The sequence below is a fragment of the Neophocaena asiaeorientalis genome, unplaced genomic scaffold (genome assembly GCF_003031525.2).
Source record: "Neophocaena asiaeorientalis asiaeorientalis breed wild unplaced genomic scaffold, Neophocaena_asiaeorientalis_V1.1 scaffold476, whole genome shotgun sequence".
Classification (NCBI taxonomy): Eukaryota; Metazoa; Chordata; class Mammalia; order Artiodactyla; family Phocoenidae; genus Neophocaena; species Neophocaena asiaeorientalis.
This window is the reverse complement of record NW_020172178.1, coordinates 503,209-515,578: the sequence shown is the minus strand read 5'-3', so window position 1 is coordinate 515,578 and position 12,370 is coordinate 503,209. Positions and strand designations below refer to the sequence as shown.

Sequence of the window (12,370 nt, the reverse complement as noted above, 5' to 3'; positions counted from 1 at the left end):
TTTTTTGCGGCACGCGGGCCTCTCACTGCCGTGGCCTCTCCCGTTGCGGAGCACAGGCTCCGGACGCGCAGGCTCAGCGGCCATGGCTCACGGGGCCAGCCACTCCGCGGCATGTGGGATCCTCCTGGACTGGGGCACGAACCTGTGTCCCCTGCATCGGCAGGCGGACTCTCAACCACTGCGCCACCAGGGAAGCCCTCGAGGTGCCTATTATTAAGTCTGGGGCATAGTTTTGATTCTTTTGCATATATTCACGTCTTGAAGAACTGCCCCAAACTAGTAATGTCTGTATGTCTGTCTGTCCATCTGTCCTCCCTTACCAGACCCCTTTCTCTTTCCCTCCCTCTCTCTCCCTTTTTCTCTCTCTCTTTCCCTCACTTCCATTCCTTTTGCAATTCCAGGCAATTCTTTCCAGTTGGGCCTAGGTCTTCCAGAGCCTCTGGGATAAGGCTGTGTGATGTCTCTGCTTTTCTCAGAGCCGAGTAAACCGGCTCTGTTGCAAGCCCCATCTACACCTGTGTGTGGGTCCACCCACGCAGCTCATGCCAAGGGGGAGGACAGGTTCACCCCAAGGACCCCACAGACTGAGTAACGACAAGGGTGCCCTGCAGCACCCATGTCATATGCTTTCCAAATTGTGGCCACCTTGTGCAGGCTGAGACAGCTGCGGAAACACATCACATGGACCAAACCCAAGAAGGGAGAAGATTTGCCTCTTGCAAAAAATTAGCTTACGAAATGGATGTTGACAGGCTTCCCTTTCTCTCCCCTGCCCATCGTGCTCTGCGGGCCCTGCTCGTCACCCTCACCTTCAGAGGAAGCAGATTTAATGTCCCAACTGAGAGAATGAGATGTTCTGTTACTTTTCATGGGAAATTAAACCCGACCCTGCTGTCAGTTAGCTCATGCCAAGGGAGGATGGATGGCCCCGGGTGCGGTGCTTGACCCCAGCTCGGAGCACGTTGCCTGGCTGGAGGCCAACCATGATGTCACCTGCCGCTGGGCGGGGGTGGGGACAGCAGGACAGGTTGGAGAGCCTTCATCTGGGTGATGGATGGCGGTGAGACCAGCCTTGGTGTCACCCACAACGGTCCAGCTCTGATGCCGGCTGGGACCCACTCATCCAGGGGACACTCAGGCTGCCCCCGTCTCTTTCAGCTCCCAACGCTACCTCGTGTCCCACTGAGGAAAGCTGGTGGTCGGGGCCGGTGATCATCATCGCGGTCTGTTGTGCCTCCCTGGTGTTTCTCACTGTGCTTGTCATCATTTGCTACAAAGCCATAAAGAGGTGAGTGCTCACCCAGCTCTGAGCCCAGAGGGGAGCCCAGCTGGGCTCAGGGGTCCTCTGCCCACCCCCATTCTGTTTTTGGTTGTTTTTTAATAATAAAAATTGTTAAGCGTTTAAGAAGCAGAAAGAATGTACAGTGAACACCCATCTACCTTCACCCCGATTCAACAGTGACCAAGATCTGGCTAATATTTACTCTCTTTCCTTTTCTTTGTATCTTTTTATTTGCTGAAATATTTAAAGTTGATCTCAGATATTATGCCCCTGTCCTTTTAGGGGGTTCAGCGAGCAATTTGATGAGTGCCAATTATATGTCAGGCTCGATGCAGTATAAAGCTCCCCTATCCGTAAGTCGCAGGCCCTGCTGTGAAGAGCTCTCCCCAGGCCTGGGAGCATGGAAATAATCCTTGCAGGGTGGGTGATGGAGCGGCTGGAGGGGAGTGGGAACTGGGTTTCGGAGTCCGATCTAAATTCAGACTCCAGTTCAAGCTGTGTGACCAGGAGGAAATCAGCTCTCTGGCCCTCAGTTTCCCTATTGGTAAAATGGGAGTCAAGAATAACGGTCTCACCCTGGGGAACGGTGAGATGCCTTCTGTGAATGGCCTGCATAATATGTATACTCTGCAGTGCCTGGCATACAGTACGTGCTCACCAAGTACTGCACCAGCTTTCACTGTTTCCATAGTCAAAGACAGAGGAAGAAGGCTGACAGAGGAGGGAGCGAGATTCTCTTGGGAGGAGAGGTAGTGATGCCTCACAGGTTTTCCGTGAATGTGCCACCTCAGCTGGGTTTTGAAGGATGAATAGGAGTGTTCCGGCAGGATCATGAATGATCCAAACAGGAAATTATCTTTCAATAACACTCTCCGTCATTTCTGTTAACTACCATCTCACTTGAGTTGGGGTGTGCAGCTCGATATGGTTATTGTTGGGGCCTGAGGAGGTTTGAGGTGTGTCCAAGGGCCCTAAGTACAGCAGAATAGGCCACGGTGTGACACCCCCTGCACTTAAAATACAGTAGCTCTGGCTATGTCCTTTGATTTCCAGTTCTTAGCCTCCTCCAAAAAAAATGGCCTCCCTGGCCTTGGGGGATGTTAGGGGAAGATAAAATCAAAAGACAAACAATAATGTTGCAAACCGCCAACGGGCCATAGGGATTGTTAATATGTTTTTAAGAAAGTTTTTAAAAAATTCCCTAAGGCCCAAAGTTAGAGGATCTATTCTGAGCAATCATAAGACCAAAGTTATTTAACTTTACCCTTTTAGTCGGTTGTTCTGTGTGATTTCACTTTAATAATTCAAAAGCAGAAAGAGTAAAATATCAAAAGTCTGAAAACATGCATATGGTCAGAGCTGCATCAGGCCAACAGCCTGGGAGTGTCCTGGTGACCAGGCAGGAAAGGCAGAAGTCATGTGAACTCTGATGTGGATGAAACAGCATTTGAGCTGAGAGCCTGCTGCAGCGGGAGGACGACTTTAAGAAGCAGAGCAGGGGAGGCATTCCAGGCACCAGGAAGCCCCTGTGACGGGGCAGGTGAGGCTGGAGGGAACCCTGAGCCCGACGGCGAAGGCGTCTGTCCCACCAGGCGGAGCTGTTGGCCCGTGATTCAGTAGACACAGGGAGCTACTGAAGGTTCTGGGGGAACAGCGTGCGAGATCCACCTGGGGCACTGCCGGAGAACGGGGCAGTAGTCCCCTCAAGGACCCTCCTTCCCCCAGAGACAGGCTGCACCATCTTTTTAATAAGCTCAGGCACTTCCAAAAGATACAGCGTCGCTTCTGCCTCTCTCTCTCTGCCCCAAACTCTCCTGAAGAAATGGGCTACCTGCCCCAAGGGCAGGAGGGCAGGGCGAACCTATCAGAAGAAGCTGACGTTCACAGCTCCGCACCTTGGCGTTTTGGCCAGCGGTGGCCTTGTTTCGGCGGAGACGGCGGCCCTCACAGAAGGTGTGTGGAGGCCCCGCCCTCACCGCCCTCGGAGCAACAGGAGGGGCCTCCCGTCTCCTTCCGCCGGCTCTGGGCTCTTGGTTCCCGGGTCTGTCAGCCGCCTGGAAAGACAGAGAACTCACCCCAGACGGCTCAGTGGATCCCTTCCATGGTGTGGCTGGGACTCCTTCCCAGAGGGTGGGCGGGGCTTCCTCCCAGGGGTGTGGGCGGGGCCTCCTCCTAGGGTGTGGGCGGGGCTTCCTCCAGGGGGTGTGGGCAGGTCCACCGAGCGGTGGAATTAGCGAAGCATTTCAGGACTAAAAGCGGTGGGAGCTCTTGGCACCCCTAGGACAACGGAAATAATACAAGGGGGAACCTAGAGAGCCCGGAGACTCGAAAGAAGGGCTAAGCAGCAGGACCTGTGGTTGGAACTGCGGGAGATGCAGCCCCAACACAGCAGGTGGGGGGAGAAAACTCCCCACCCTTTCTTTCTCCAGGCTCCCAGGTCTCCTGGAGGTGCCTCCCATTGGCCAAACCCAAGAAACAGAGGAGCCCAGGAGATACTGCATAGGTGTCAGCCTCCCGGGCCCACGTAGTAAATGGAGCACAGTCCCTTTTCTGCCCCAGCGCCCAGATCAGCAACCTCCTCTGGGTGAAGACCCAGCCCTCTGCCGTCCAGACCCTCACAGTCCAGAGAGGGCATCCCTGGCACAGGAGGACAGATAATCAGTGACAGGAGGGGCTGCTACTCATGGTCAGTGGGGGCAGAAATAGAGGCCATTTCTCCCAGAAGCCTCCTGGAAGGAAGCTTGACCTGGGGATGGTGGATCAACCTCTCGTGGGTTGGGGGAGGAGAGCAAATGCCCCCTCCCGGCTCCCCCAGTTACCCTGTAAGAGATAGCCTGTCGCAGGCAGCTGTCTGTGTGCATTTCTCTCCCGAGTAAATGGAAGATTTTTGCTCACAGTCAATTCTTTTTGGTTAATAATTCATCTGAAACATGGCTTTTCTCTCAGGAAACAAAAGCATTGCATGTTGCTATAAAACCATTAAAAGGAAAATTCAGTGATAGACCCTGCTTTCTTAAAAAAAACACTCTCACAGCCTGGAGTCCTAGGGGAGGATTTCCAAGAGATCTTTGTGAATGGCCACAACACAGCCTTTTGGAGCCAGATTGCTGGGAGGATGGTTCTAGGATCAGCTGGGATGGGAAGGAGATGATTCTGGAGATGCCAGCTCGGCTTGGCATGTGGGTTGTGGCCACAGGGATGAGAGAGACGGGGTGGGGGGGCAGATGCAGAAGGAGCACCCCCATGGTGCCCTCACTGGGCATTGACCTTGATGGGAGGTGGGGTCTACTTAGCACTTTCCACACACAGACTCAGTGACTCAACAAATGTTCCCAAGGTCCCAGCTCTGTGCTGGGAGGTAAGGTGCTCAAGGCATCCAGGTTGGGAGATCCCAGAGGAAGGGGCGCCTCACCTAGACCTGGGGGCTTGAGAAGTTTTTTGGAAGGAGATGGGCATCCCATGTGTTAGTCAGTGGGACTAACACGTACAGTGCCCCCCAAGTCCCCTGTCAATAACCCAAATTCTGGAGGGTTCCCAGCCGTGGGGAGCCCACGCGGTCTGCATTTCAGTGGCTCCTTGCTCTGAGCTTGCTGTGACCACAGGATGGTCAGGCCCCAGAGCCCTTGGGTGTTCTGGACCTCGTGCTCCACCCAGGCCACTTCCCCACCCCAGGCCTGGCATGTACCTGTCATCAGACAACAGGACAGCCTAGAGCTGTTAAAAAAACCCAGAACTGGGAGTCAAGACCCCCGCGTTCTGTTCCCAGCCCCAGCCCAGCTCAGTGGGTATCACTGCCCTCATCTTCAAAGTGAGGGTCCCTCAAGTCTCTGTCCGGTTCCCTGAGCCTTTGTTTCTCTGTCCTGGCATGGCAGGCGGACCACTGCCGCTAGGTCCTTCCACCGCCCAGACGTGTAAATACTGGGCCAGGGGCCAGGGCTGTGCTTGGCCTGGGTGCTTCAGGCACAGCCCCTGTCTTCACTGCACACATCCCTAGGGGGAGAAGCGGGTGTTAATCAGATTGCCCCCCGAAGGACCAGGAATTACAATGGGAGAGGACTGCCTGCAGGGGAGACCAAGGCTCTGTGAGCAGGGACGACAGAAGAACCTCTTGGTCCAGGGCGGGACAAGGACCTCAGACAAGCCAGAGTCAGCGAGAGGCATGGAGATCAAGCTCCAAGGTGCGGGGTGCCCAGTGCCTGGGTAGGAGGGCCAGGTGGCACCCCATAGGCCTGTGGGCCCTCAAGAGTGAGGTCGTTCTCCTAGGTGGGTTTGCAGCTTCTCTGCCAGCCAGCCACACCCTTCATGCAGAGGCCTGCGTTGCAGAGATGGCCTCACCCCTCCCAGCCCCCTCCCTTGAGCTACCCCCACTCCCAAGGCACAGGAAGAACACCCTGCTTCCTTTGCTGGTGCATGGCACGGGCCTTTCACCCTCTGCCACCGATTTGTCATTAAGCCACTTGACAGCCATTTCCTTCTAATTTACAGGGTATTGGCTGAAAGACCAATAAAAGGCTGCAGAACAGTTTGGCCGATCCTGCAGACTGCTAATTGCAGACAATAAGCAAGCATGCTGCTCCCTGGGAGTACGCTGCGGTGTGCACACGTGTGCCTGGGCGCCCGCATCATTGCTGGGCTCCCGTGCACGTCAGCTTTTCGTGGTTGAGTTGCTTCTGGGAGAACAGACACTTTTGAACACCCAAGTCTCCTTGATGGCCCTTAGAACCCACTGACCGGCATAGGCTGCTCAGTGAGCCAGTGCTGGGCCACACATATTTATCGAGCACCTACTGTGTGCTGGGACCTAGACTAGATGTCAGGGATGTAGTGATAAACAAGACTGGGTCCCTGCCCGCCCCCTCCTTCTGGGGGAAGCAGATCAAACATACACACACTGGCAAATTAATAAATGAAGTGCTTTAAAAGACTGAGTGCTATGAAGAGGAAAAAAGAGAGCCTCGGGGTAATGAGGGAGAGGAAGAGAAGTGGGTGGGAGAGGTGCTTCCCCTACCCCAAGTGTCAGGAGTGCCATGCATGCCTCTTGAGGCAGCTTTATGATTAGAAAGTATGGTTAGGGCTTTGAACGTTCATTATCACTTTTTAATTTAATTTTTATTTTTATTAAAGCAACACATGCGCATAGTTAAAAACGTCAAATGAGTCACAGCCTATTAAAAAAACCAGCAGCCCCCTGACTGTCCCTCTTTCACCCCAAATCTCATTCATAAGAGGCAAACACTTTTTTTTTTTTTTTTTGGCTGTGTTGGGTCTTCTTTTCTGCGCGAGGGCTTTCTCTAGTTGTGGCAAGCGGGGGCTTCTCTTCATTGTGGTGCGTGGGCCTTTCACTGTCGTGGCCTCTCTTGTTGCAGGGCACAGGCTCCACACGCGCAGGCTCAGTAGTTGTGGCTCACGGGCCTAGTTGCTCCGCGGCATGTGGGATCTTCCCAGACCAGGGCTCGAACCCGTGTCCCCTGCATTGGCAGGCAGATTCTCAACCACTGCGCCACCAGGGAAGCCCGAGGCAACCACCTTTGAGTGTTCGTTGTTCCTTCTGGTATTTCCCTGTATATTCTAAGTGATGTGGATACTCTATTTACCTTTTCTTTCAATCTGAAACATTATCAATTGACTTTTCAATATAGCAGACACAAGGTTCAGGACCCTAACACTACCCACAGACGTACAAAGCACTTCCCCGCTTCCCATCCACTTCCTATAGGTGTCTCCTGTGAGAGGTTCAATGACTAGCCAGTGTCTCCCTTAGTAAGCGATAATGTAAATATTGATCCCAGCTGAGTGTACTATGATTTGTTTCCTTCCCTGGAGTGAGCAATGCCTCTTCCCAATATGGTCAAATACATCAGGTGATCAATCTGTCAGTTCCATGTTTGTCTTGGAGAATCCGTGCTCCTCTCCAGGTGGATGGTAGCTCTCTGGGCTTGATGCACAGCTGTTGCATTCTCCAGCAGCCTTCCAAGCTCCCCTCTGGGAACTTGCTGCACTCAGCTCTCTCCCTCTCCTTCTCCCACTCCAGTTTTTTATTTCTCTAGCTTGACTCCATCGTGGAATTTGTCCAAGATCTTTCCTGAATCATAGACTCGACAGCAAGTCAGTTTAGTGAAGTTAGTTTTCTTTTTAGAATTGACGTGCTTTTGGGAGCTTTGGGATGGCCCAGAAGAGGGTTAGCTCTTACCGAGTGTGTGGCAAGTCAAGAAGACCTGGTTCCCAGGCAGCTGGAATGCCATGGAGGAGGGCAAAGGAGATTCCTGTGATGTCTGAGCCACAATAAACCTCCGTGGTCGTAGGAGGAAGCTGAGACCTGGATGGGGACGAGACGTGGCTCAGGTCACAGAGGTGTCCAGCCCTCGTCTCACGTTCTTTGAGGATGCAGGGAGCTGCCCTCCTGGCTTCCAGCTGAGTCCTTACTGCTCACTCAAGACCCAGCTCAAACACACCTCCTCGGACATGGCGCCCTAGGCTGGGGTAGATCTTTCTTCCCCGCCAAGTGCTAGAGTTGTAGCTCTCCCTGGATTTACATTTCTGCTTTCTGCTCTAGGTCGGTTAATGTTGGTGTTTGCATGTGCATGAGTGTGTGAGTGACTGGGCACACGCACGCACACGCACACAACAGGCACATTAGACGGGGGAGTGGTCGTCCTGTCTCACTCATCTCCTCTCTCTCCTCCACAGCGCCTGGCACACGCCTGGCACGTGGTACTCTTCCATGACTTCCTGTGGTGCGAATGGAGGCTTGTTTGTACAGACTTGCCAGAGTCTGCCTTTAAAAATGACAAACTCTATGTAGAATTTCAGTAAACTTAGTCGTTTTGTTCCTCTCCCTCTGGGTGAGGGAAGTAGAATGTGCTCTTAGAGTGAATAATGTGTGCACGGTTTTAATGCCTGGCCTCACCCCTTCATCAGCTTCCTGACCGTCTGCCATGTCTGCCCCCTCCCACCAGGCCCCTTCCCGGTACTCAAGATCCAGTGCTCGCACACTGACTCAGCAGCCCCCTGTCACGCCCGGAGAGGCCTGGCCTCCCTGCCACGCGCACATGACACACTCTCAGGCTGAGACTGCCTCAGAGGAGGCAGGCCCTGCCATCTGCTGCCTCCCCTTCCGCCCCAGAGGACACGCCCAGCAGCCCAGCCCTCTCTTCCCCGGCCTCTGCTGAGCTGCCTAGTCAGGGTCAGAGCAGGGGCCAGAGGAAGACCAGGTGGGCTGGGTCCAGGATTCGGAACAGGAGTGGAACCTCTTCATCCAGCCTCAACTTGCCATGAACTTCCAGGAGCAAGAAATTCACCTCGAATCCATCTTGCATCCCTGGGGTCTTGAGACTGAGGTTATCTTTCGCACCAAAACCTCTTGGGACAGGTGGGGGCCTAATGCAGTGATTGGGTGCTTGAGACCCAGCCTTTCCCGTCTGCCACTTCTATAGCAGTGCCACTCCCCCCAGGCCCCCAAATCCAACCTCTCTGGCTGGAATTTGAGGCTCTCATGTCTGGCTGTACCGTGAATTAAGTGAAAAGTAGTAATGCTCTGCGGAGGGACCCTTCCGGCATCGGTGCTGAGCACAGATGCATGGCTGTGCTTGGAAACCGTCTGACTTCCTTTGGGACCTGGGCTGGATTCAGAGAGCTGATTCCAGTGCTTTGCGGCAGGACCGAGACTCAACCGTCTAACTCCTGGGCCAGCGCTCCTTCCCCTGAGCCACGCTGCCATCCTCCCGGCTGTCGCAGAGGTGGGACCAACACACAGATTTCTTTTGAGTCCCAGATGCCACAGGATCTCTCATTATTTTTACCATCACCACACTTCTCCCTCCAAGAAGAGACTGGGCCCAGAAGGGACTGGGGCGCAGGGTGTCCTGACCTGCCCTGGGCTGAGATACTTACTTGGGCTTATCTGTGCTTCTCCCCCGCCCCATAGGGGTCCACAGGCTGTGGCGGGTGATGAAATCCCATCCTGGCAGTAGGAGGTGGGCTGTAGGGACCAGCTGCTCTGTCTGCCCGGGATCCTCGGGTCAGGAGCCCTGTGGGGTGCACCAGTGGATGGGAGACTCAGACGGGTCCCTGCTTCTTAGGCCTTCTTTTGTCACCAAGAAGCTCCCTCCTCCCTGAACTCGTCTCTCCAGACATGCTGGGTCAAGGTTATGGGGCAGGGTGAGGGGATAGACAGGAATCCCCGATACAAGGAGTCCTCTGATGGCTCCCACTGCACTCAGAATAAGATCCGGATGCCGTGTCCTGCCAGCCAGGTCCCGAGGAGGACATGAGCCTCAGAGCCCCCCGATGCCATTCTTCGACTTGCTCAGCAGATGTGGCCGAACAAGGAAGCCCTGGTGGCTGGTGGGGGACGGTGAACACAGGGGACGCGACTGGAGTGCGAGGCTCCTCAGCCACGTGCCTGGCTCGCCTTCCCCTGGCGGTGGCAGAGGCTGCGGGGCGGGAAATGGGGCCGCTGCTTCTCATGGTCAGGGACGCCCTCTGTGGCCCAGAAAGGCTTTTCTTTGGCTTCTTGACGAGGTTTGGAGAAATCTGCAGTCTACAGAGGCGTCTCATGGTAGAACCCTGTGTGTGTGTGTGTGTGTGTGTGTGTGTGTGAGCATGTGTGTGTGTGATATATGTGTGCATGTATGTGTATATGTGTTTGTAGTGTGTGTATGTATGTGGGGGCGTGTATGAGTGTATATGTGTGCATGTATGTGTGGGTTTGTGTATTGTGTGTGCATATGGGTGTGTGTGTGATGTACGTGCAGTGTGGTATGTGTGGGTGCATGTGTGCGTAGGTATGTGTGTGTGTGTCGGGAGTGTGCTGTGGGAAGGATGAATGCCTTTGGAAGAGGGGGTCTGAGACCTCTAACCTCACTTCGCTGAGAATGACCCTCCGTGGGGTGCATGAGACAAGAAACCAGCCGGCAGCCTCCCTCTCAAGCCCTCAGAGCTGTTCTTCGCTTCCAGTTACCCCACAGAGCAGGGGCTGCGGGTGGAGCCTGTGTCAGCCTTGCCAGCGTTGACCGAGAGGGCTCCGCCCTGCCCAGGCTGGACCAGCCGCTGTTCTGCAGGCAGTGAGGCATCGGCGCCGCCCTCCAAGCAGAGAATGGGGGGCCCCCTGTGCACCAGGCCGGGGTGGGGTGGGCGTGGGGTCTCAAGGTGGGAGACCTCACCCTCCGACAGCTGGGAGTCGGGCACAGAGCCAAGGAAGCGCTCACTTCCCTTTCTCTTGGTTTTAGGAACCAGGCCATGTAGGCAGCCGTTTGCGCCCATCTCTTCCCACACAGACCGGGTGGAAAGGTCTTTCTTGGTTTAGCGGGACCTCCCCGGCTGGCTCACGGAGGGGCCCGGCTGGGTCCGCACAAGCCTCCCTAGCACTTCAGGAGCCCTGCAGGGTGCACACTAGGTGGGAAATCTGTGCGGACTGGAGACCACTGGCTGCTCCCCGCTGACCCCTTTCCAACCATAGTACTGAGAGCTAACACACACTTATGGAGCACTTACTGTATGCCAGATGCCCATCTAGGGGCTTGACACGCATTAACGTATTTAATCCTCCCAACGGGCCTATGAAATGGACACCATTATTGTGCCCATTTTATAGACCAGGAAACTGAGGCCTAGAGAGGTTAGGTGGCTTGCCCAAGGTCACACAGCTAGAAAGTGGTGGAGCTGGGTTTACTGAGCCTGATTCTTCCTCCCAGCACTTCTGCAGCATCACCCTGAAGAACTGTGGTTAGAGAGAGGACGGAGATGGGGTTCAAGGCAGAGCCTTGTCCTGCCGTAGGTAAAACTCCGGCTTCCACCGGGCTCCAGTGAACCCCGGAAGGGCTTCAGGACTGGGCTGCCCAGAGAGCAGAGTGGATGGGGGCTCATCTCCAGGGGGGAGGGGAGCAGACCAAGTTCACTTCTCAGAAAAGCCCTTGGGGCAGCCACTTCTCCCCTCAGCGCACCCAGGCTCTGGGACTGCTCCTGAGGCAGTGTTGTGCCAGCCAAATGTTGCCTTCTTTGCTGGGTGGACCCCTGCCGAGACCCCCTTTCCTCTCTGGGAAGCTGGCTGAGTCACTGAGAAGGTCCTGGAGCTCTCTCCTGAACCTGCCCCCAGTGTCCCTCCAGCCACGCCCTCTGAGCCACCGTTGCCCCCAAGGCCCCGGGAATGCAAAGGGGTCTCCCAGCCAGCAGCCTGCGTTAGCAATCTCTCCTCTCCTCCTGACAGAAGGAATCCTGCTCAGTTCCTACCTACTCCCTAAAAAGGGCAGGATCAAAAAAAAAAAAAAAAAAAAGGGCAGGAACTCTGTGCCCTCCAGGCTTAGTCCATTTCCCTGTGAGTTCCAGGCCCCCTTCATCTCTTCATTATCCACCCCCCTTTTTTTCTTTTTTTTTTTGGCTGTGCCAGGAAGCATATGGGATCTTAATTCCCTGTCCAGGGATCAAACCCGTGCCTCCTGCAGTGGAAGCGCAGAGTCTTAACGCTGGACCACCAGGGAAGTCCCTCATTATCCACCCTTGAAGGCCCTTAAGCCTCATCTCCCCTGCCCTGGACCCATTGCAGCTGATTTTTCAGACCTAGCCCAAGAGTGAATATTTATTAGGGAGAAAAACAGAAAAATCTTTGGGCCCAGAGATTTTTGCCTCTATTTTCTGGACCCCTGATTCTGTTGAAATCCCTCTATATTAATGGTAAATTTAGGAATCTCACTCAAGTCCATCGGCGGCCTCGTGTTAGGGGCAACAAAGGATCTCGCTGTAAGAATATGCATCCCCACCCCCAGTTTTCCAGGCTAGGTAAAACTCCCTGAGTCAGAAATCGAGCCCACCCAGCAAGGTCAGAGCTGCTTGAGGCCCCTGGAAAGGGGTGGGTGGGACGGGAGGAAAGGTAAAGGAGACAGAGGGAGAAAGGCACAGGGGGAGAGGTCAACTCAAGAGTCCATCATTTCCAGGAGCCCATCACAAACAAGGCAACTTGTCTGAGCCCTTTCTGAATTCCAGAAAGTGTCTGTGAGCATCTACATAAATGGGGTGTTCAGACCCTAGAACATAGCATGTGCTGGGTTAAAGCAAAATGCGACAGGCTTCTGGGAGGAGGCTGGAGAACTCTGG

The 12,370-nt window shown here is 54.5% G+C and overlaps 1 protein-coding gene across 1 annotated transcript in view; it reads left to right on the top strand.

Annotated features, from left to right (window-relative positions):
• Positions 1 to 12,370, top strand: part of PRIMA1 (proline rich membrane anchor 1) — a 59,800-nt gene that overhangs the window by 45,628 nt on the left and 1,802 nt on the right. Inside the window, 1 exon segment of the mRNA XM_024760032.1 lies at positions 1,159 to 1,288. Within this exon segment, the coding sequence (XP_024615800.1) occupies positions 1,159 to 1,288 (130 nt within the window).